Here is a 22,337-nt window from a genome sequence, read left to right as displayed (position 1 = left end):
AATTAGGAATGACTTTGTTTTCTTTCCATGATCCAAGGATTTTTATGTAAGAAAGAATAATCTACAATCCAAAAGAATGTCTTTGTTATGGTGTACGTCGTACACAGTATGTAACCAGGGATCTAAAGGGATAAGACAATGGTCAATAAATTGGTGTATATCCTTAATGTTAATACACAAAACTACCCCTTCTGTAGAAAAAAATTAATAATTGAAACGTTTGAATTCTCAACTTAATGAATCAACCAACTAAAATTCACTGAAGTCCCCAAAGTTACTAAGGGTACGAATAAGAAAACATTATTTTAGAACTTTGGGGACTTGTGTAATAAACAAACAGCCCATTGTCCCCTGTTTCTCTGGTACGTAACATCTTAAATACATTTGAAACAAAGACAATAGTTTGTCATTTTAAACCAACCAATGGTATTTCTCCGGTAGGTTTGACAGAAAGGTTGCCTCTTTTAGCTTTCTCTGGTATATATATAGTACATGTATACTTTATTTCTCCCAGAGACAAGAGGTTTATATATCGGAGGTGGGTTGAAGGGGGGAGGAGAGATGAAAAGAGTGAGGCACAAATAAAAAGAGAGGAACTGCAAAGATGGATGGTTTAGCATAGTTTCAGTCAGTGCTGCCACAGCGTCATGAAAACAGCGTTCCGGCGGCTGGCGAGCGGCGGCAGCAGCGGGTCCGGCGGCAGCAGCGTCAGCAGCGAGACTGACAGCCAGGATTCAGGGCTCGGCCGGTCGCCCCGCCTTTTTTCCACGCCGCGGAGCAAACGAAATGATTTTCTTGACGATGAGTGAGTTCTTATTTTTATTTTCTTTGATATACACACATGTGTACTATATTTAGTCAGGGAGGAAGGGGAAAAGGGCCGTTTATAACACTAGTCCCCAAAGTCTTATTATAACGTTTTCTCATTCGTTGTCTCAACAGCTTTGTGAACTTTTAATAAATTTTGGTTAATTGATTAAGTGTCCAAACGTTTCAACCAATTATTGTGAAGTACAGAAGAGGGAATTTGTGTATCACTATCATCATTATGGATGTACATTATTTTACAGACCTATTGTCTTATCCCTTTAGATCCCTGATATATAGTACATAATATTTATCTAGGATATGGTTTGTGGAAATAATGTAAAATTTTCCCTTAGAAACAAAGATTTTTTATATAACGGTAGAAACAAAATAATGTGATATTTGTAAATGTAATTTTTTAAGTGAAGCATTGGTACATACAATTAGCGTAGGTCCGTTCGTCTGTTTAGGATGTTAGAATCATCTTATTGATTTCAAACTTTGTATGAAGATTCCTTGTTAAAAAGAGTTGCAACTCTATAATCCTTCAAAAATATTAAGTGTTTATTCTTTTATTTATTTTGACATAAATTTTCACAAGAGTCTTACCTAATAAGATTTTGGAAATTTGATTTATAGTATTATTAGGCAGAATTTGATAGCCGAAGCATATCTTTAATAAAGTTTAAAGGCATCCATACGTCGATGAATGACATGTGACATCTATTTAAGCAGTTACTTTATGATTGTCACTGTTCCTTGTCCGAATGATTTGTTGAGCTTCACTTTTAGGTGGTTTTTTATATTTGCTGATTAAACTTTTTTTATTTTTGGATTTTGAAATTTTGATTCTTATGACAAACAGACACAATGGCACAAGCATAAAATCCCCCTAATATCCCTTGGGATTATTTCTAACTAAATTTTGAATTGTCAGGGGTCAGGTGCACGTACCTATGGACTTCCGAGGCTCCTGTGGAAAATTAGTTTCTTGTGCGGATCTGAAAGAAGAAAGAGACAGGTAATACATCCGGAATTATAAACAATGTCTCGCATATTATCAATATTTGATTACTTGAAATTCCACTTACAGTTACATTGAATAAACAAATTGCCCTCAAGTCCCTACAGGCTCCTAAACCCTTGTGGTATGCAGTCTAAACACTGTGTAGGGGCTGACCTAAACCAACTATGATACAATTTAAACAAATCCAAAATGAATTAACTGATTATTTTTATTGTGCCTATAAAAATGACGTCATACTGGCCTGCTATTGGTCATTTAAATTTATATTGGCCTGTCCTTGGTTAATTTGTCTGAGCATTGGCCTATCATTGGTCATTTGTATTGTGTGTCTTCATTTTTATAAAGGCACTATAAAGAGCATCATACATTTGTACAAAATTGAAAAGAGGTATTTTTATTGAACGATCATGACAATATCCATAAAAGCGATGCTCAAAAGAGCACATTAATGCATTTGAGGTGAGATTAACGATACAAGCGTTGGTATATTTAGAACAGTGGCGTGCAGAGGGTTTTGCCAGTCTACAAGGGGGTGTTATTTTAATAAATACATCCCCCTAAATTATCAATCAACTTTCTTAAAGGTCAAAAAGCGTCCTTCGATTAGAAGAACGCAAATTTTTTTCAATAAAACCCCTAGATTTAAGATGGGTACGTAATGCTTTTGTACCTGAAAATCACCCTAGGATATTTTAAAGGGGGTTTATCTTGTGGGTCCAGATAATCGTCAAAAGGGTGTTTGGGGGGTTAAATGCACGCCTCTGCTTTAAACTATCAAAAAATTATCAATAAGGCCATAAAACATGTTGTATTCAATTGTCTAATAGCTGTCTGAGTTGTTATCAACAAAGAAAAATAAACAATTTAAAAAGAATTAGGTTTTTTCACTGATAAACTTAAGACGAATGTTAAAAAAATAGCGTTAGATTTGGAAGTAAGTAGTCTTGTTTTAATTATAAATGTTTATTGGCTCCGCTTTACTGCAGTAGTATTCTTTTATCTGTTTTTCTTTCAGATAAATAAACAAAGGATATCTAGGTTTACCCTGCGGGGCCACATTCTCTTTCCTCAAATACAAACATTTTATAACATTTCATCTCGGGCAAGATCAGGATTAAAAGATTAAGAAAGTGTAAATTAATCAGAACCCTTTCTTTTCCCAAATATACAAGCTGCCAAATGCAGAAAATTACCCTAAAGAAACCTGCAACACCGTGTCATAACTAAAGACGCTAAAAATGGTTCCTACTGCTGCTATGTCAGGTGTGCGATATTAATATTTAAGGTAGGGCGAATGCCTTGGCCCAAAACAGGCGCACACATCATCATGGAAAGATAAAACTTCAGACAATCAAAGAGTTGTCTGATGGGTGTTACTTACCCTTATACCCCAGGTGTTTTGACAGAAATGGAGAGATTTGGCTGCCCTTTTTTATCCTGGGTTGTTGGCACCCTGAAAAATTGGTGGAAATAACAATAACCTCTCGATGTCCTCTCTCCTATCAATCGAACCCTCTCTTATACCAAATATTTTCTATCTACCGAAGGTAGAATTTTCCAACATTATAGTCTTATGTAAGAGAAAGGATTTTACAAAGGATTAAATTATCCCACAGATACCTTAAGCTTGCCTACAAATTGTATAAAAATCAGCCAATGGTCTTTGAGATTTTAATGGACACCCACATACAGTCATCCAGTTACTTTGTTTATATAGGCCAGTATACAATATACATTTTACCATTTCATTGGTCAATATAAAGGGTGTTAAAAAAATAACCGATCGCTCACAATTTGAACCACCATAAGTACTTCAAATCTTGGAGATAGACCCCATAATGTTTAGAGTTTTTAATGGGGCATGTAAAGACCTTTCTTTAGACACCTTAACAAGGTTTCTAACTCAATCTATGCCAATTTGACATAAAAAAGACTTTCCCATCCAACTTTGAGGCATGACGGCTCTGTCTATTCCTAGTTCTTGATGATTGCCAGGTCTTTCTTTTTGATGCCAAATTGGCTAAGATTGTGTTAGAAACCTTGTGTCTAAAGAAAGGTCTTTACATGCCCCATCAAAAACTTCAAACATTATGGAGTCTATCTACAAGATTTTAAGTACTTATGGTGGTTCAAATTTGTAATAAAAATGCACTTTCGGCGTAGGGCAAATTTCCCTGCAAGGGCTAGGTCTTAATCTCTAGGGCTCTGGAAGGGTGAGTAGATTCAAAATTCAATATTGTTTTCTCATTGTCATTGCTTGGGCATGAATTGTATTATTTTTTAATAGTTTTGGACCAAAACTGTAAGGTTTCTATTGAAAAAAGTGAAGCGATTGGTTTTTATTTTATTTTAACACCCTTTATATATGTATACTGGCCATTGGTCATTTGTATTGTATTGTATGTCGTCATTTTTTATATGCACTATAAGCTGCTTCCATGTATATAACTATATGTATTTATGTATTTGTTTTAGTAAATTTTTACGAGGTTCTAGCCGGCGAAGCCATAGCGGCTACAGAGAATGTAAACAAGAATTTCCCCTACAAATTCCATGGTTCCATGTAAGTTTTTGTTTATGTTTGAAGCTTTTCTACAATTAAGGGTCAGTTCGTCGGTTGATATGTGATGTTCTCGGCATCTATTTAAAATATATAAATCTGATTTTTTTTTGTAAAGATTCATTTGACCTATGCGCATCCAGTCAGTACATTATTTTTTGTGCAACAAAAGATATATATATGTGCTCCGCTACTTATGGATGCTGTAATCCTTGTTTAATCTTATTTTCCCTAACAATCTAAAAATGTTACATATTTGTGACACAATACAATCTGTCCCGATTTTGTATTACTTTTGCGGAACATGATTGCAGTTACGTCATATTTTTCTTTCCCGAAAAAGGGAAGGGGGAAAGAAAAAAAAGGAAAGGGGGGAAGAAAAAAGAGATGGGAGAAAAGGGGGTTTACCCCATCTCTTTTGAAGAGATTTTCTTCCCCCCTTCCCTTTTTCGGGAAAGAAAAATATGACGTAACTGCAATCATGTTCCGCAAAAGTAATACAAAATCGGGACAGATTGTATTGTGTCCATATTTGTAAATAACTTTTTATAAATTGAACAAATGTGACATAATTCACTAGTGACAAAATTATGATAATATAATATTTTCATTCTGGCTTCGAGACCGATTAATATCCGATGGATTAATATCCGATGGATTAGAACCGTAGTGATAAATCATTTATAGCATCGTATAACAGACAATTTTCTACCAATATAAAAAAAAATCGGGCTTACGGTGCCTTGGAGCTAACAAAATTTGTTTTATTGTTATAATTTTAGTTTAAATATCCGCGGAAAGCTTCTATAATACGATGCGATATATAACTATTATTTATTTATGCACAAAATATTTTCTAACATATTACATTTTATGTTTTAGATTATGCAAAAATTTAGAAAAAGAATATGTCTAAACAGCCCAAATTACCATTAGATGATTTAATTTAATAATTAATATTGTTATAAGATGCGCGACTTAGACATTTAACTCGTGTTTTGATCGCTATCTTATAAGCTCCGCCCATTATTACCTTCATCTGAACGTAATCCGTTTCACCTTTCAAAAGCTCACCACCCCTCTCCCCCCTATTTCTCTCTCGTAGTGTGTTTGACCGGAATTCAACCACTAGCCTATTACGAGATGACCGCGCCAAAATAGGCATCAAATTCCAAGCATTCTAATTGCGCAGATACTCTATGATTATTGATAAAATTATAAATCGGCACGACCTCCTTTACTCGACTATTACAAAAACACATAAAAAAAAATTATATTTTATTCTATACATTTTTAAAAGCGAAGCTTTTCTATAATTAGGGTCGGTCCGTACGTCCGTCACAGAGAGATAGCTTTTTTCGTTAATTTAGGCATGTTAGAATTGTCCTATCGATTTCAAATTTTGAATGGTGATTCCTGTAGTAGTTAGGTACGATTTACAAAGTGTAGCAACTCTATAATCATTACAAGAATGTCCGTACGTCCAATCTAAACATGTTGGTTTTTTTTTTTACTTTTTTAACAACAAATTTGATCTAATTATCCGATTGATCTGATTTTTGGTATGTTGATTCCTGGGACAACAAAGTATGATGTTATAAGCGAAGCAACTCTATAATCAAGTCCTATAAATGTAAGAATGTCCATAAACATTATCCTGTATCAAGCTGTTTTTCAACAAATTTAGTTACAATTTTGCTTTGACTCTTATACATTTATATTCTGATTATTCAGTTCTCACACTTTATAAGTGTTAATGTCCGTTTGTTCTACCGTTTTAGTGCTTCGCTTTTATGGATGTTGTCATCCTTGTTTTATTTTCCATCTGCACGTTTAAAAATTAATTAGATGCATAACAATTACTTTAGCTTTATTTAATCTCAACGCTTTGAACACAGTAATAGTATCTGACTGATTATGACGTAACAAATAAAATTAGCCAATGAGAGGCCACTATAAATTTTACCATTGGTCAATAACGGCCTCTCATTGGCTAATTTTTTTTTTTACGTCATAATCAGTCAGACACTATTACTGTGTTCCAACGCTTTTCATGGACGAACATCATTGCCCTTAAATTTAAAAACATTATAGACTAAAACCATTCCGGACCTATATAAATCTTCCATAAAATGGAAACTCAATCGGTTCTGTAGTTTACGAAATCTTAACCCCAAGCAAACCAAAAATTAGTTGATGATAGGATAGAAGATTTAATGGCTAACTTATTGTAAAAAAAGATTTCATGAAATAATTTTATTTGAATTTATTGCATAACCTATTTCCTGAAAGTTGCTTAATTCAACCACCATTTTGATGGCCACGCATGAGCTCCGCCCATTTTCTTCACCTAACCCTAATTCAACCCCTACCAATTTCCCCTTTCAGGAAGAAAATCCGTACCTCCCCTTTTTGCCCAGGTACGGGTGACCGGAACTTAACCAACTCGTGCGCGAACCGCGCCAATATTCGGCCACCAGCCAGAAATATGCATTAGTTTATTTTTAAACTTTGTTGAATCAACATCTTACACTCTAGCTACAATATCCACAGCCATCATGTGTCTTGCTGAAGAAAACCCTGCCGCTGAGTTTAACATTCAGAAGCCTGAGAATTCCATGTTTACATTCTGTGATTATTCCATTGGCTCCTACGACTGTTCCTCCGTGAATTCAACACCGGAGAATCTAACTGACCTGGATGATCCAGATAGCGAGGGAAGTTTCCTTGTGAACGAGAATGAAGCTCTCCTGTCAAGCACACCGAGAATAAAAATATACGGGAGCAACAATTACCATGATTTTGTAATGCGCAGTATGCCTATGTCTCCTATTTTGCCCCATGATGCAACCATCATCTCAAAAAGCCCTGTTTGTGACGGCTACTGGACACAAGAAGAAAATACCTTGAACGGAACTGATGATATTCTTGCTGATACAGTTATTAAAGTTACTGACTACTACAGTTTCTTCTCAGTCTCGTCACCAACACCATTCACTTCTAATAACTCTTTGGGATCCTCAGCATCAAATATGCCGTCATCGTCAGTTTTATCCTTTAAGTTACCATCCACTGATGTCACTTTTGAGCTTGATTGGGAACAAATTAGTGCAAAGAGACGCTGTGTTAGAAAATTATTTTGATTTATATCCAAACTTTTTATATTGCCATCTATATCATATTTTTTTTGTTTACTGTGATTAATTCTGTGTCATTATATTGTAAATATAGATTTATTTAACATGAAAGAAAGCTTAGTTTATTATTTTATAAAGGTTTAGTTAGTTAAGAAAAACTTAATTTTGCAGTGTTGGTTGCGCAATTTTTAAATTGAGTCGAAAAGAATTTGAAATTGTTTATATGTTTACTTTTGATTAGTATGGGATTAAGTGACTTAGGTAATTACAAACTCAATTTCCGGTTATAGTTATGAAAACCCCATTTTATAACTATAAATCCAGTAGATATTAATCGGTTTCAAAGCCATACTGTGGAAAACAAATTTTTATTTAGAATGAGCTAAGCAGAGAAGAAGCCGGAGGAGCTCTGCTCAAGTATGGCCAAGTTGATGGGTAAATATTATATTTAGCATTCCAGATGACATTTTAACTAAAGTATGTCCTTCTTTATGGTTTAATTATCAGTCACATACGGGTAATTTGCTATTTCAAATTAGTGAAATGACTTGTTTGATCTTCTTGTTATATAGAGGCCTTCCGAGGCACGTGAAGGGGGCTGGGTAGGGAGTTGACCCACCACACTTTTAGTCTAAAAAGAAAGAAAAAGTAGTGGGAGGATTTTTCGAGGGGCGATTTTTCTTGGGAGGGTTGTGGTACCCTACACAAAAATAGTTATAAATCTTCCCAGGACCTATAAGAAGCTACACTGTAAAGGAGAACCATATCGGTTCAGAGGTTAGCGAGATCCCTCGTTACACACACATAGACAGAAAAACACAGACACAGATCCTGTTCCTTTCATTTAAGAATTGTATAAAAGCAGGTACCAGGATTCTGGAAAACTAAAATAGAAGAAACATTTCTTCCAATACACGTCTCTTTCCATATACACTTCCCTTCAGTTACACCACAAAACCAGTGTTATCCCAATATTATTCAAACAAAAAATCCATCTTTTCGGCGTCTATATTGCATTCAGACATAATTTTTTAGCAACGTTTCTATCAATCAATCAATGACTTACTATATCAATCAGAAAATGTAAACTGTTGAAATTCAGAGATCTAAAGGTAAATTGATGTATATCCCCAATGATGACACACAATATTACCCCTTCTGTAGATTATAAGAAGTGCTTGATACGTTTGTATACTCAACTTAACAAAACAACCAATGAAAATCATTGAAAGTCCCCAAAATTGTTAAGCCGACAAAGAAGAAAACGTTATTATAAAACTTCCGGGACTAGTGTAATAAACAGCTTAATGTCCCCTCCCTCACTGATTGATATGAGATATCATGTAAAATCATATAAAAAAGTTGACTTATTCTTAATATTTAGGAGTTTTCTTGTCCGTCCATGTGGAAAGCTGGCAGGGGTATGTGTCCTGTCCTACCTATATTCAAACAGGGTTTACCACACCAAAATTCATATGGTGAGTACATTTTTATTTCACATGGCAGGTGTTCTACCAAGGTGTGATATGACTTTATCGTTAGTGTGAGTTGCACTTAAACAACCGTTTTGGCGCTTTCACAAAAGTGCCTGTTGAGCAATGATACCACCAACCTTTCCACCCCTCCACCCCAAAAATATAATTTAAGCTATTGAAGGTTGAATCATAATATCCACCTCAAGTGCCCTAGAGGCATCAAGGGGGCGTAGACGCTAGTTATAAATAAAGAAGTATAGTGTAAAAGTAGATTATACAAATTTTGCAAATAAATATTATTTTCTAGTACACAGAATATGATTTGAAGCTGTTCTCTTTGGATGATGGGAAGACAAAGTTCATGGACTTGATACAGCTTATTCATTTCTACCAAGAAAATAAGGTAAAATGGATATATACGTACGTGGATATTATGAGAGATTCTTGCATACCCTGATAAAATGTTGCTTCTAGCAGGCAATTATACCTATACCCCCCCCCCCCTCCTACTCTTATGACATTACCCTATGCACTCCCCTGACCATGATTGACCAATATCTATGAACTATACTTGGAACCTAAAAAGAAGACAATAATTGTACTTCCATTGCTTTCAACAACCTAAGAAAAACTTGGTTTACTTGCAAATTTTCTGCACACATTATTTTTGTGCTGCGCTCCTAGAGGCCCTCCTAGAGCGCTTGAGGGTGTGGGGGGTGGGAAAGGGGTTGTCCCCAACCCTAACATTCAATTTTAGTTTTTTAAAGAAAAATTAAACAAGAAAACTTGGGAATAGTCCCTTTCGTAACATCGCCCCATAAGGGGCGATTCGTCGTATTTTTAAAATGGCTTTTTCTAGGTTATTTTAGGTTAGATTAGGATATATTGGGTTAGGTGATTGCCCCACAGGGTTAGGTAATTGATCCCGCAGGGTTAGAGCCCCCCGCAGGGGCTAGAAATAGGAGAAAAGCTACTGTGAAAAATACGAAGAATCGTCACATAAAGTGCGATGTTACGAAAGGGACCATACCCGAAAATTTTGGGCTGGGAGATTTTTTCTAGGGGCGTTTTATCTTCCCCCTAACTAGTTATAAACTTTCCTAGAAGCTACACTGTAAGGGGGAACACTATCGGTAGTGCGGTTATCAAAATCCTTTATTATAGACTTTTAAGGATAGGACGGAATGGCTAGGTTTGGTGATTAAAATAAAACTTAAATATTTTCAAATCTCATTATTTCTTTCAGGGGTCCCTGATGACAAAATTAACTCATTACCTGGAACGTAACCAGCCAGTGGCAGCCGGCAACCCTAACACACAAGACAATCAACAATCAGCACAGCTGGCAGCTGGTGCAACAGCTGCTGCTGCAGCAGGAGGGGGACAGCACAAACATAAAACACAGCAATTTCTTTCACCCGATATTTCCATAAAGCCTGACCATAATCCAGAGGAATAATTATTTAAGAATTGACAAAACAAATTTGACGGATTTTGTTCTAAATTTCTATATTGATTTGTTTTCAGCAAACAAGTTGACAAAATCCATAAATGTGGATCAGAAATTCTCCTATCCTTCAGCTTATTGGTTTTTAATTAATGTCAGATTTGGAAAATTTATAAATTGGGGAGGTGGCTTCGGATGGTCCACTTTTGAGCAAAAGATTCTACCTAAAAGACTAAGTCTTTTTTATTTTCTTTTTAATAAACTAGAAATTCATTTCATATTTTGAACAAATTTAAGTTACTGTAATTTTTAAAAAAATATTAAAATATTTTTAGGTGCCAAGCAAATTCTATATATTATATAGTTAGGTAAAGGATTTTTAATTTATTTTTCTATTAACAAAAAAATGAGATTTCTATTTGATATTAGACTAAAATTTAATATTTGTGATATGATATTTAAACTAGGATATTTAATTTTAAACAAGGATGACAACATCCGTAAGTAGCGAAGCTTAAAAATTATGAATGGATATTGGATATCCTGAAAAAATGAACTTGGATAAATTCATAAAAAAATAAACTAAAAAAATTCACAAAACCTTGTAAGATTTATACGTGAAAATCTAGAAATCGATCTAGCACCTCAACTAATAAGCAAATCTTAATGAAACTTTGTTGGGATATGTAAATTGTTAATTTATTTAATCCCTTAAAATATCAGCCGTCTCTCTTGAATAGGAGTAAAGAAAATCACGAATACTTAAAAATCTAGGAATCGAACTAGCACCCCAACCATTAAGCAAATTTCAACAAAACTTAATAAAAGTATGCAAAAAATTCAGGTTTACAATCCCTAAAAATTTCAGCCGTTTAATTTGAAGGAGTTGAGAAAATCATGAAAACTTAAAAATGTAGGAATCGATCTAGCACCCCAATAAATTGACGAATCTTAATGAACATATTTAACATATTTAATCCCTGAAAATTTCAGCTTTCTATCTTTTATAGGAGCCGAGAAAATCACGTTTCCCCCACTTCGTGATTGACGGACTAACGGACGAACATTTCGAATTATAGAGTAGCTTCGCTACTAAAAATGTCAAAAAAATCTAGAATTTCAAATTTAATTTAAAAGTAATGTTGATTAATGTGAAAAAAAATTTGACCAATCTCATTTCTACCTTAATATTTTTATCATGCTTTTATACTATCTTAACAATATATAATATAAATGTAGCCTATATATGTACAATATATTAATTGAATATTTGAATTTGGTCGGAGACACTCTGTATTATTTCATTATTAGTTTTGATGATAGGTTAATTCACGTACCAAATAAAACATATTTTGCACTTATGGGTTTTACAAATATTTGCAAGAAAGTTTATTTTTATAACATGAAAATCTTTTAAAACCAAATATAATTCTCAGAAACAGTATTTTAGTGTTTTTTCCCTTGTACGGTTAAAACTTATTTTTGGTCTACTGGGTATCTGTCACCTAAGTTTTAAGCATTATATTGTGAGATACGGTGTATTTTCGATCATATATCCATACACAGGGTGTCCTAGAAAAAAAACGCTTTCTCCAGTTTTGTAAGACATGCAAACATGAAATAGATATATGAAAGATAAATAATGAAAGATATAATTTTTTTTAAATATTTGAAGTTTTTTAATTTCATCTACATCCAAAATCATACAATACATATTTTACAAAATTGGAGGGAAAAAAGTTTTCCTGGGACACCTTGTATTCTCTTAAAGATATTGGTGTGTAGTTTTAGCTATTAGAATATCCATCATAGGAATGTTGTACTTGAAGAATAACTATTTTACCTTTAACTTTTAAAAATTATTGGAGAAGCTTTTTTTTAGTGCATATAAAAATGACGTCATACTGGCCTACCATTGGTCAATTAAAATGTATACTTGCCTGCCATTGGTAAATTGGTCTCTCTATAGGTCTATTATTGATCATTTATATCGTATGACATCATCTTTATAGGAACTATAAAGAGCTTCAATAATGGAGGCAAAGTAATGATTCTTCGGGTGCAATATACCTTCCTGTATAAGAATTGGTGTGTATACATTTCAACACAAGTATCATATTTTCAAACAAAATAATCGCAAATTATCACAGTATCACAAACCAGGGAGGAAGGGAATATAGGGCTCTTTAATACTCCAGTCCCCAAAGCTTTAAAATAACGTTTTAGTATTTGTTGGCTTAAAACCATGGGGACTTTCTGAATTGTGATTGGTTGGTTTATTAATTTTAGTGTCCAACCACTAATTGTTATCTACAGGAGGGGTAAATTTGTGTATCATCATTGATGATATACAATGTACATCAATTTATCGGCCATTGTCTCATCCCTTTAGATCCCTGATCACAAACTGTCTCTTGTAGATTCTATGCGGATGGGATACAATATGCGGAAATGGATACACACCACAAGAATTGTATTTCAAGTATGGCTTCGAAACCGATTAATATCTGGTGGATTAGAACCGGGTTTTAGTCATACTAAAACTTACATAAAGCATCGTATTACAGACAATTTTAAAGAATTCTAAAATAAAAATATTAATATTAATACCGGTTTTGTTAGCCTGGGCCTTCGGAACCTTGGATCTAACAAAACCCGTTTTAAACTTTTAATATCAGCGGGAAATTGTCTATAATACGATGCGATAAATAATTATAATATTAACAAACTTATATACATAATATGTCATATATACCCTAAATATGCCCTAAAATATTATAATTAATCATATATTAATGTTAAAATTTAATGAGAAAGTTACATAATTTTAGAAATAATGATTTCAATGAAATTTATATATTAACAAATAATCTCTTAATAAAGAGTTGTGGCTACGAAACCAACTTTATAACACCAGAACCTAAGATTCATGTGGCATTTATATTTTAAAAGGCCCATTCCTTTCATTCATTGTAAGTTAGACAAAAAATGGGCACCACTTAAAAAGACTATCCCTCCCCCAAGACAATAAAAAAGATTATATATTTTTTGTCAATTTGTAAATCTTAGTCATCTTATATCAATTTGTAGCTGTAGACCAAAAAAATACTACTTTATTGGCCTTTTTGGTTATTCTAAAATTGTAATTGGTTTTCCATTCTTGCTTCGAAGCCGTATAATATCCGCTGGATTAGAACCGGTTCTGAGCCATACTGAAAAATCAAATATAATATCTTCTTGTAGACAATTTTTTACAAAAAAAAATGAATTTTCATGTTATTATCCGCAATAAAGCTGTCAATTATACGATGCGATGAATAACTATTCAAAAAATCAACAGGGAGGAAATGGGAATCTACAATAATAAAGTTTTTTCGCAGCCCCAACTGAATAATAAAATATAAGAATATAAACTGTACAATGTATAATATATTTACAAACTATATATGCAATAAATTTACATGTCTCAAAATATTAAATTCAAAATGTTTTAAAAGCGAAGTGTTTCTATAATTTGGGTCGGTCCGTCCGTCTGGAACGAATAGCTTATTTCGTTAATTTAGGCGTGTTAGAATTGTCATATCAATTTCAAACTTTGCATAGCGATTCCTGTAGTGTAGTTACCAGAATGTACATACGTCCATTTTAAGCATGATGATTTTTAACTTTGTTTAACAACAAATTTTTATGTGATTTAATTATCTGAATGATCTTATTTTTGGAATATTGATTCCTAGGACAACAAAGTACAATGTTATAAGCGAAGCAATTTATTAATCAAGACCTAAAATCCTGAATTTAAGCATTTTTTCAACAAATTTACTAACAATTTTGTTTCGACTGTTATACATTTATTTTCTGATTATTCAGTTATGACACTCTACAAGTGATAACGTTCGTTTGTCCTTCCATTTCAGAGCTTCGCTTTTATGGATATCCTTGTTTTAATAGTTCTTTTAGTTGAAAAAACATGTTGTATAAAGCTTCGATGCCCTTACTGTATTCTCAGTTCATATGCTTATAGTTTAAAATCCATAGGAATATTTTATCAGACCCAAGTTTAATGTAAAGTCAATCCGTAGAGCTGTACGAATGAATTTATCATCACTTGAATCTTACACCAGATTCATGTTTTATATTAAAGTGAAACTTGCAGCAGGCTAAAATAACGATACCCTCCCTCCATCCCATTTACCCGATTCCCTCCCTTCCTACTGGATGAACGAACTGACCGATAAATGACAGGGGAAATAGAACCCTAAATTGACGTCATAACTCCTTCTCAAAAACATAAAAAACATTAACATTTAAAAAGTCGTCTTTCACAAAGGAAAATATAAATTTTAATGATAACAAAAATGTTTATAGGATACGTGGTGGATAGATTGACAAGGAAAAATTTGTTGTCAATTTAGCTTCCTAATATGGATCTTATTTATTAGTCTGTTCGTTCATCCAGTATATATAAAGGTAGTGGATGGGGTAAAGGAATTCGATGGGGAGTATTTAGTGTTATTTTAGCCAGCTGCGAGCATCACTTTATCAGAGTACATAAAAATCTTGTTGCAACATCAAAGTAATAAAACTATAAAACTATTTTTTAGTACAGAACTTGGTTTCATTTGGTATTATTCCTTAAAACTACAACTCCCCTCCGTCCATGGTTCTGCTAGGTAGGTCAAACCTTTCTAGGTTATGCTGGACTAAAATAGCCTAAACCATATCCCAACCTAACCTAACCTATTCTATCATGTGTATCTGCGTTGATGCCTAGTTTGAAACTAATAGGACATTACTAACACGCCTAAATTAACTATCTGAAATATGGACGGACAGACCAATTCGTAATTTAAAATGATTTCATTTTTATAATAACGTTTTCTTATTCGCTGGCTTAACAACTTTGGGGGCTTAATTAGATTTTGATTGGGTGTTTCATTAAGTTGAGTGTCACGACGTTTCAACCACTAATTTTAATCTACAAAATGGGTAATTTTGTGTATCATCATTGGGGATGTACATCAATTTATCCAATGATATCCCCAATGAAGTTGCACAATTTTACCCCTTCTGTTCATAAAAGTCCCCAACGTTGTTAAGCCAACTAATAAGAAAACGTTATTTTAAAACTTTGCGGACAAGTATAATAAACAGCCCAATGTCTCCTCTCTCCTTGAATATTCTGTTGTATGATTTAGAAAGCAAGGTAGATATAGCTAAGTATACCAACCAATGTAATTGTAAGTAAAATCCTAATATAAAGGTAGTTGATTTCTATAATATACTAAATAACTAAAAGAAAGCAACTTTATAAACCAAAAACATTACAATGTTAAATCAATTTTTACATGAATTATTTTCTTCAAATAATGTATAATATTTCAAAGAATTTATTTCGCTTTTTTACTTTTTGTTTCTTTTATTTAGTGTACTAAAATTACATTATGTTTATATTGATAATGTTTTAATTACTAAAAAATTAGTATTAATATTGTAATTCATTTATAGAAAAAATCTATTTAACTGTAGATCCTAAATTTTCCGAATCATCAAAATTAAGCATAACATTAATTTTCTTTTAAGTTATATGTTATTACATTGATTCTTTTTTAAATATATCACAAATAGTATTCTATGATATCTCTAAAGCATTTGATAAAAGAGTTCAATTTCAAATGGTAAATGGCTAGATTGAAGTTGAAAAACTTTATGCAAATTTTTAGACTAATAAGTTGTTAGGGGATTCTTCATAAATTTTATTTGCAATAATTATTACTAGCGGCTTCGCTCATAGGGGCTCTCATGGGAGGGTGATGGTACCATCCCCTAAAATAGTTATGAACCTTACCAAGACTTTTGAGAAGCTATATTGTAAAGGAGAACCATATTGGTTCAGCGGTTAGCGAGATACTTTCTGCACTTTATTGGTCTAAATATACCAATTTATCAAACTACCCTGTCAAAATTGTTAGCATTATATCAGTTGTAATTTTAATTGTTTTATATCCACTTTATGGCTTTAACAATATCGGTATAATGACAATCTAATAACTATATATTTACGTTGACATAATTTTTTACTGGGATATTAAAACAAATATGTCAAAATACCCAGGGCTCTATAGGGATAAGACAGTGGCCGATGAATTGATGTACATCTCCAAAATTACCCCTTTTGTAGATTACAATTAGTGGTTGTTGAAACGTTTTGTCACTCAACTAAATGAACCAACCAATCAAAATTCTATAAATTCCCCAAGGTTGTTAAGCCAATGAATAAGAAAATATTATTATAAGACTTTAGGGGCTAGTGTAATAGTCAGCCCAATATCCTCTCCCTCCCTGCAATATACCTTAAAATTGACAGATAACTTTCTTTTTAGTGACAATGTTGGGGGAGGATGTGATCCAGGGAGTTGACATTGAGGAGGTTGTCAACTATATTGTTCCTGTCCTCCAGAGGAGGGAGGGAGAGCTCACTATACAGAATCAAACTGACCTCCCTCAGCTCAGCCTCACACAACCTGTCCTGCAAAGCTTAATACAGGTAAGGAGATTAGTTGCTGAATTCCCACTTAATTTTGAGAAAAAAAATTGAATCAAGGTGTAGTTGTTGACAATAAACAGTAAATTTTTTATATATATAGGGCCGGGTATCTTTAAAGAATGTAGTCTATCTTGAATAGTAGCCAAGAAAATCACAGTTCTCCTACAGTATGACGCACGAAACAAACTAAACACTATAATATTTAGGATCACGGGGGTATGCTACAATCCAGGCTTATCAATATCCTCAAAAACAGAATAAGGTAACTATTTATTATTTCTTTATTGAAAAAAAATTTATGCAGCTTCCTAAAAAAAAATTTTTAAAGCAATATAGTAGTAGAAGAATCTATAAAAGTAATTTAAGAGGTCTATTTATTTTAGCCGCCAACAGCTTTTAAAATAGACATACAAAATTTCTTTAAAGGAAGAAATATTTTGGTGGTTTTATAATCCTTCAAATAGCCTTTTGCTACAAACCTTCCCATTTTTGCTTATTTCAGTGTAGGGTAGGGTCCCCGCATGTATATCAATCCCTAGCGATACTGCCCCACAGGTTTATACTCCCCGCCCGCAGACGCTAAAAATATATATTTTTCTTAAAACAAAAGTGTTAGGGGGGTGGATGGTCCAAGCATAAGAGTAAAACAATAGAGGGGAAAAGGGTTAAACAACTGTTTGTCCCCACCCTAAGGATCTGTGCCGACTTTCAATTTGGTCTTTTTGAATATTTACCAATAGCGTCAGAAATATTAATACCGCCGAGTCACTACAAAAGAGCAGAAAGCTCCCAGAAGGAGGATCCAGGTTTTCTGGTTATACATCTATATTTAAAGATTTATTGTCCAAACTTAAGATTGAGTAAAAGATTTCATTTTCATTTTATTTGAAAAGAGAGAGGATGCAGCTCTTACTCGAAGAGGAGCTTCAGAACATAGACAAGGAAACAGAACTGACACCTGACAAAGTGCAGAGCCTCGTACCTGTCATCCTACAGAATCTGGTGCGCTCCAACCAGTGGAAAAGCCTGGTTAATTCAACAAAATCAGAGGTTTCATATTTTTTTACTTTGCCTCTAAAGGATTGGGAAATGACAATAAACTAAAAGCAAAGAGAATCGTGAGAAAAACTTGATCAAATTTTAGGATTTTTTTTCTGCAGTATAGAATGAATGCCTGCTTGTTACTAAAATGCAATGTCGAATATACCCCCCCCCCCTCCTTCTTATCCAAATTTGTAATCCTAAAAAAATTAAAGATAGGACGTCCTAGAGTATGAAGGCAAATCCTTGAATATAAATGGTTAAAGAAATTATACTTTTCCATTAGAATGTATCCTTATTTCAGGTGAGCGCAGCAGCTGAGCAGGCCGCACAGAACATGCGGACCAGCGGAAGCAGCGGCGGAAAGAGAGGTCTGTCACGTGGGGACAGTCTGGCCTCAACATGGAACCAATCCAACTTTCTGTTGATGCAGGATGAACAGACCATTGCCATGATTAACCAAATTAACGGCAACGAGGGGGAACAGGTACAAAATTTTGGAAGAAGCTTATAGTGCTTAAATAAAAAATGACTTCAAACAATACAAATGACCAACGAAAGACCACTATGCATTTTACCATTGGTCAATTACAATGTATTCTGACCTATCACTGGTCATTTGTATTGTATGACATCATTTTTTATAGGCACTACAAAGAGCTTCGAAAAAAAATTGCATTTTTTAGGAACCTTTCTCTTTTAACTTTCTTTTTCTAAATAATACCTATTAAACCTAGAAGAATTTTTTGACATAGAATTGACATAAAAAGTGTAAAAAGAGTGTAAGTGCCCAAGATTATATACAAAACAACACTACTGCTAAATTATCGAATAAAAAAATGTCTCTACTCAAACAACTAATGAAGGCGCCCCTAGCATCAAGGATATATTTGTTATAAGAGCAATGAAGAGAGCAGAAAAAAAAGCCCTAAACCATCTAAAGTCTTGAATCTAAATGTATCAGTTAAGCGAGATCTTAACTGACAAACAAAAAAACTTACTACTATATACAAAAGGATGCAAAATACGGTTGTTCCTATGGATTTTATGTAATCAAAATTTCTAAATTCAGGCGCGCACCAAAGCCTTGAAAAGTTTGTTGCAGACCCAACTGACAGACCTGATAGTTGGGGACAATTGGCAAAATTTGAAGCTGGCACTTAGAAAATGTTTGTCCCTCAACTGCCATCAAACTATCAAATTAACTTTAAAAGTGCACTCTAGGTGATTTTTTAAGCGAAGCTTTTCTATAATTAAGGTAGGTCTGTCCGTCCGTCACGGACAGTTAGCTCCTTTTCGTGAATTTAAACAGGTTATAATTGTCCTAACGATTCCAAATTTTGCAAAGTGATTCCTGTAAAAGTTAGGTACGATTTAGAAGGAGTGGCAACTCTATAATCATTACAAAAATGTAAACATGTTGATTTTTAACTTCTTTAGAAACAAAATTTTAAGGGATATAATTATACGATTGATATGATTTTTGGAATACTGTTTATAAACTTTATCCTTATCTAAGCAGTAATTCAACAAATTTACTTACAATTTTGTTTCAGACATTTTATAAATTCATGTTCTGATTATTCATTTCTGACCTTCTACGATTGTTTATGTTCGTTTATTCTACAGTATCAGAGCTTTGCCTTTATAAATGTTGTCATCCTCGTTTTGACAAAACTTTAAGACTTTAAAGTTCTTATGAATGTTATTTTGCTACAAATATTATGTAAACAAGGATGACAATGTCCATATGTAAACAAAAAAAATAATAAGAATAGCCAAATAAAGAGAGTTAAAGAGCATTGTTCACAGAATCTTCAATATGATTTATAGACGCTAATGGCATAAAGATAAAACCATTTAATATAATTTTTCTATGAAAGCAATTCTAAAATTCCAAATACCTTCATGGACTTCAAAAACGGACTGACATACAAAGTAAAAGTTAAGGTGGATGTTCATCAGTCATTGAATTTTTCGGATGAAGTTTTGAAGTCAATCTAAAGTATACTAGTGGCAATGCCTCTAGCATATAGGGGATTAGTTTTCGATGGATGAAAATTAAGTTGAATTAAAAATGAATTATCCCAATATATATTAAGAGGAACAAAAGTATTGGCTAATTTAACCCACTGACCCTTGTCATATGAGATATTTATGAATGATTTCTGACAGGGGTGAAGTGGGTCAAATCAAGCAATACTTTTGTTCCTTTAAACATATTGTATATGTATATTAAGGATGTTAGTATCAGCCTCCTACATGACAGTAAAAGAGTCCTATCTACAGTTAGTGGATACAGTACTCTCGTGGTATAAGGCACAGTATCTTTAAAGACAGTATATAGCTATATAAAGCTTAGCCTTACTCACTCTGTATGTCAGTATTGTCTATATTGCATAATTTTAATTGATCATTTCTATTTACTTTATGGAAGAAAAATGAAGATTTTTAGGTATTATAGTTTATAATACTTTTTCTTTTAAGTAGGTAAGCTAATTTATAATTCGAAATGTCCGTCTAAAACGTATATTCTTGGCTGTTTTTGAAGATATGTATGTTTATATGAAGATTCTCTGTGTCAATGAAAATTGAGTGTATAACTTACTTTGTCCGTCAGTCTGTCGATTATGCATAAAAAGACATTACAGATATTTGTTATCAATAATTTTTTTCACAAAGGTTTCGTGATTCTATGAATTATTGCATATTTATCAAATGAACATCTAAAATTCATTTTGTCTGTTTTTCCTTCCATGAATTTTTGGTGCTTCGCTACTTATGGATGTTGTCATCCTTGTTTATATTACTGTCTGTAAAGTTACTGTATTATAAGGATTCCAAGCTGTCTCAATATCTCAACACTCAACAAATAGACCAGAATATTTTACTACACCAAAGGAACAAAAACATTGATTTTTTTCTATTTATTTCATAAATATATTTATATTACCAACAGTTCAGATATTAAAAGGTTTCGTGATTTTTTTTAATGAATTTATTTTTAGAATGGGGAAATAAGTGTATACAATAGCCTTATAAAATTCAGTAACTTAAGGTTTTTTTCTTGTTCGTTGCCTTAACAACTTTGGGGACTTTTAATGAATTTTGATTAGTTGATTCATTAAGTTGAGTGTCCAAACATTTCAATCAATAATTGTAACCTACAGAAAAGGGAATTTTGTGTATCATCATTGGATATGTACATCAATTTATTGGCCATTGTCCTATCCCTTTACATCTATGAAACTTTAGGAACTTTATACCAAAAAAGGGCTGTGGATCTCCATTGTCATTAAAAAAAGTTTTTAAAAAATAAATATAACCAATAAAATATGGGGGTATGATAGAAAATTGACCTATCCCACCCAAACTAGCAGAATAGATTAAAATCTTACCTTGAATAAAAGAGAGACTTCCTCAAAATTATAGGCAATTCGGTTTCTGAGATATTACTGGACAGAACTGCAAACATCCATCTATTTTACAGTAGGGTGAATATTTTGAATCTTTTATAACAAACTTTTCCTTTTCTTGCTGAAAATGGCATTTTCTAACTAGGTTCTGGTCAGGGCCGTATGTCAATATGTTGCTCCTAATGATGAACCATTTCACATCAGGGATCCTAAGGGATAAGACAAATTATATGCATCCCAGTTGATGATAAACAAAATTACCCCGGCCCTTCAGTAGATTAAGATTATTTGGTGAAAAGTTTGAACCATAAGATTAGAATTCAATCAAAGTAACCAAAGGTTTCAATTCAATGAATAATACAATAGCATTATAAAACTTTGGGTACCAGTGCTATCTACAGTCCAATATCCTTTCCTATAGATAGATACATGCTTTTTTGTTTGTGACAGTTTGATTGGAATTCTGTCCTTGTTGTGTAGGATAAATAGGGAACTTGCCAAGATTTGGGTCAGGTGGGTAGTTTTACGTAGTTTTACAAACTTAGATCAGGACAGGCGTTCTTGCATTTCAACTAAAAATTCTTATAGAATGTATAAAATTGTACCTTGTTGTCCTGGGAATAATTATCCGAAAATTAAGATAATAGAACCATATTTAATAAAAAAAAAATTTCATAAAGTTTCAAAATTCACATGTTTTAAATGGACCTACGGACCCTTTTGTAATTGTTATAAAGTTGCTACGCTTTGTAATTTTACATGACAATTACTAGAATCTTTATGCAAAGTTGAAAATCGATAGGTTTAATCTAACATGCATAAGTTAAATTAAATATATTTACTATTGTATGAACACTAAAGTTCTAAAGTTTTATCCAAA

The 22,337-nt window shown here is 33.0% G+C and overlaps 2 protein-coding genes across 2 annotated transcripts; both read left to right on the top strand.

Annotated features, from left to right (window-relative positions):
* The first annotated feature begins 608 nt into the window (after positions 1 to 608).
* Positions 609 to 11,240, top strand: LOC145317492 (growth factor receptor-bound protein 10-like). Its single transcript, XM_080158598.1, has 7 exons — positions 609 to 805; positions 1,745 to 1,828; positions 4,310 to 4,397; positions 7,908 to 7,966; positions 8,916 to 9,009; positions 9,314 to 9,409; positions 10,253 to 11,240. Exons 1-7 carry the CDS (start codon positions 648 to 650, stop codon positions 10,463 to 10,465), a joined length of 792 nt encoding a protein of 263 aa, XP_080014724.1. The 5' UTR covers positions 609 to 647; the 3' UTR covers positions 10,466 to 11,240.
* A 5,600-nt stretch (positions 11,241 to 16,840) lies between these two features.
* LOC145318354 (uncharacterized) lies at positions 16,841 to 20,996 on the top strand. The gene is made up of 7 exons (XM_080159651.1): positions 16,841 to 17,000; positions 17,207 to 17,262; positions 17,894 to 18,050; positions 18,346 to 18,528; positions 19,114 to 19,265; positions 20,282 to 20,360; positions 20,878 to 20,996. Exons 1-7 carry the CDS (start codon positions 16,842 to 16,844, stop codon positions 20,977 to 20,979), a joined length of 888 nt encoding a protein of 295 aa, XP_080015777.1. The 5' UTR covers position 16,841; the 3' UTR covers positions 20,980 to 20,996.
* The last annotated feature ends 1,341 nt before the right edge of the window (positions 20,997 to 22,337 follow it).

This window comes from Acartia tonsa, chromosome 4, assembly GCF_053477335.1.
Source record: "Acartia tonsa isolate MP-2025a chromosome 4, ASM5347733v1, whole genome shotgun sequence".
Taxonomy (NCBI): Eukaryota; Metazoa; Arthropoda; class Copepoda; order Calanoida; family Acartiidae; genus Acartia; species Acartia tonsa.
This window is presented reverse-complemented; position numbering and strand designations above follow the sequence as displayed.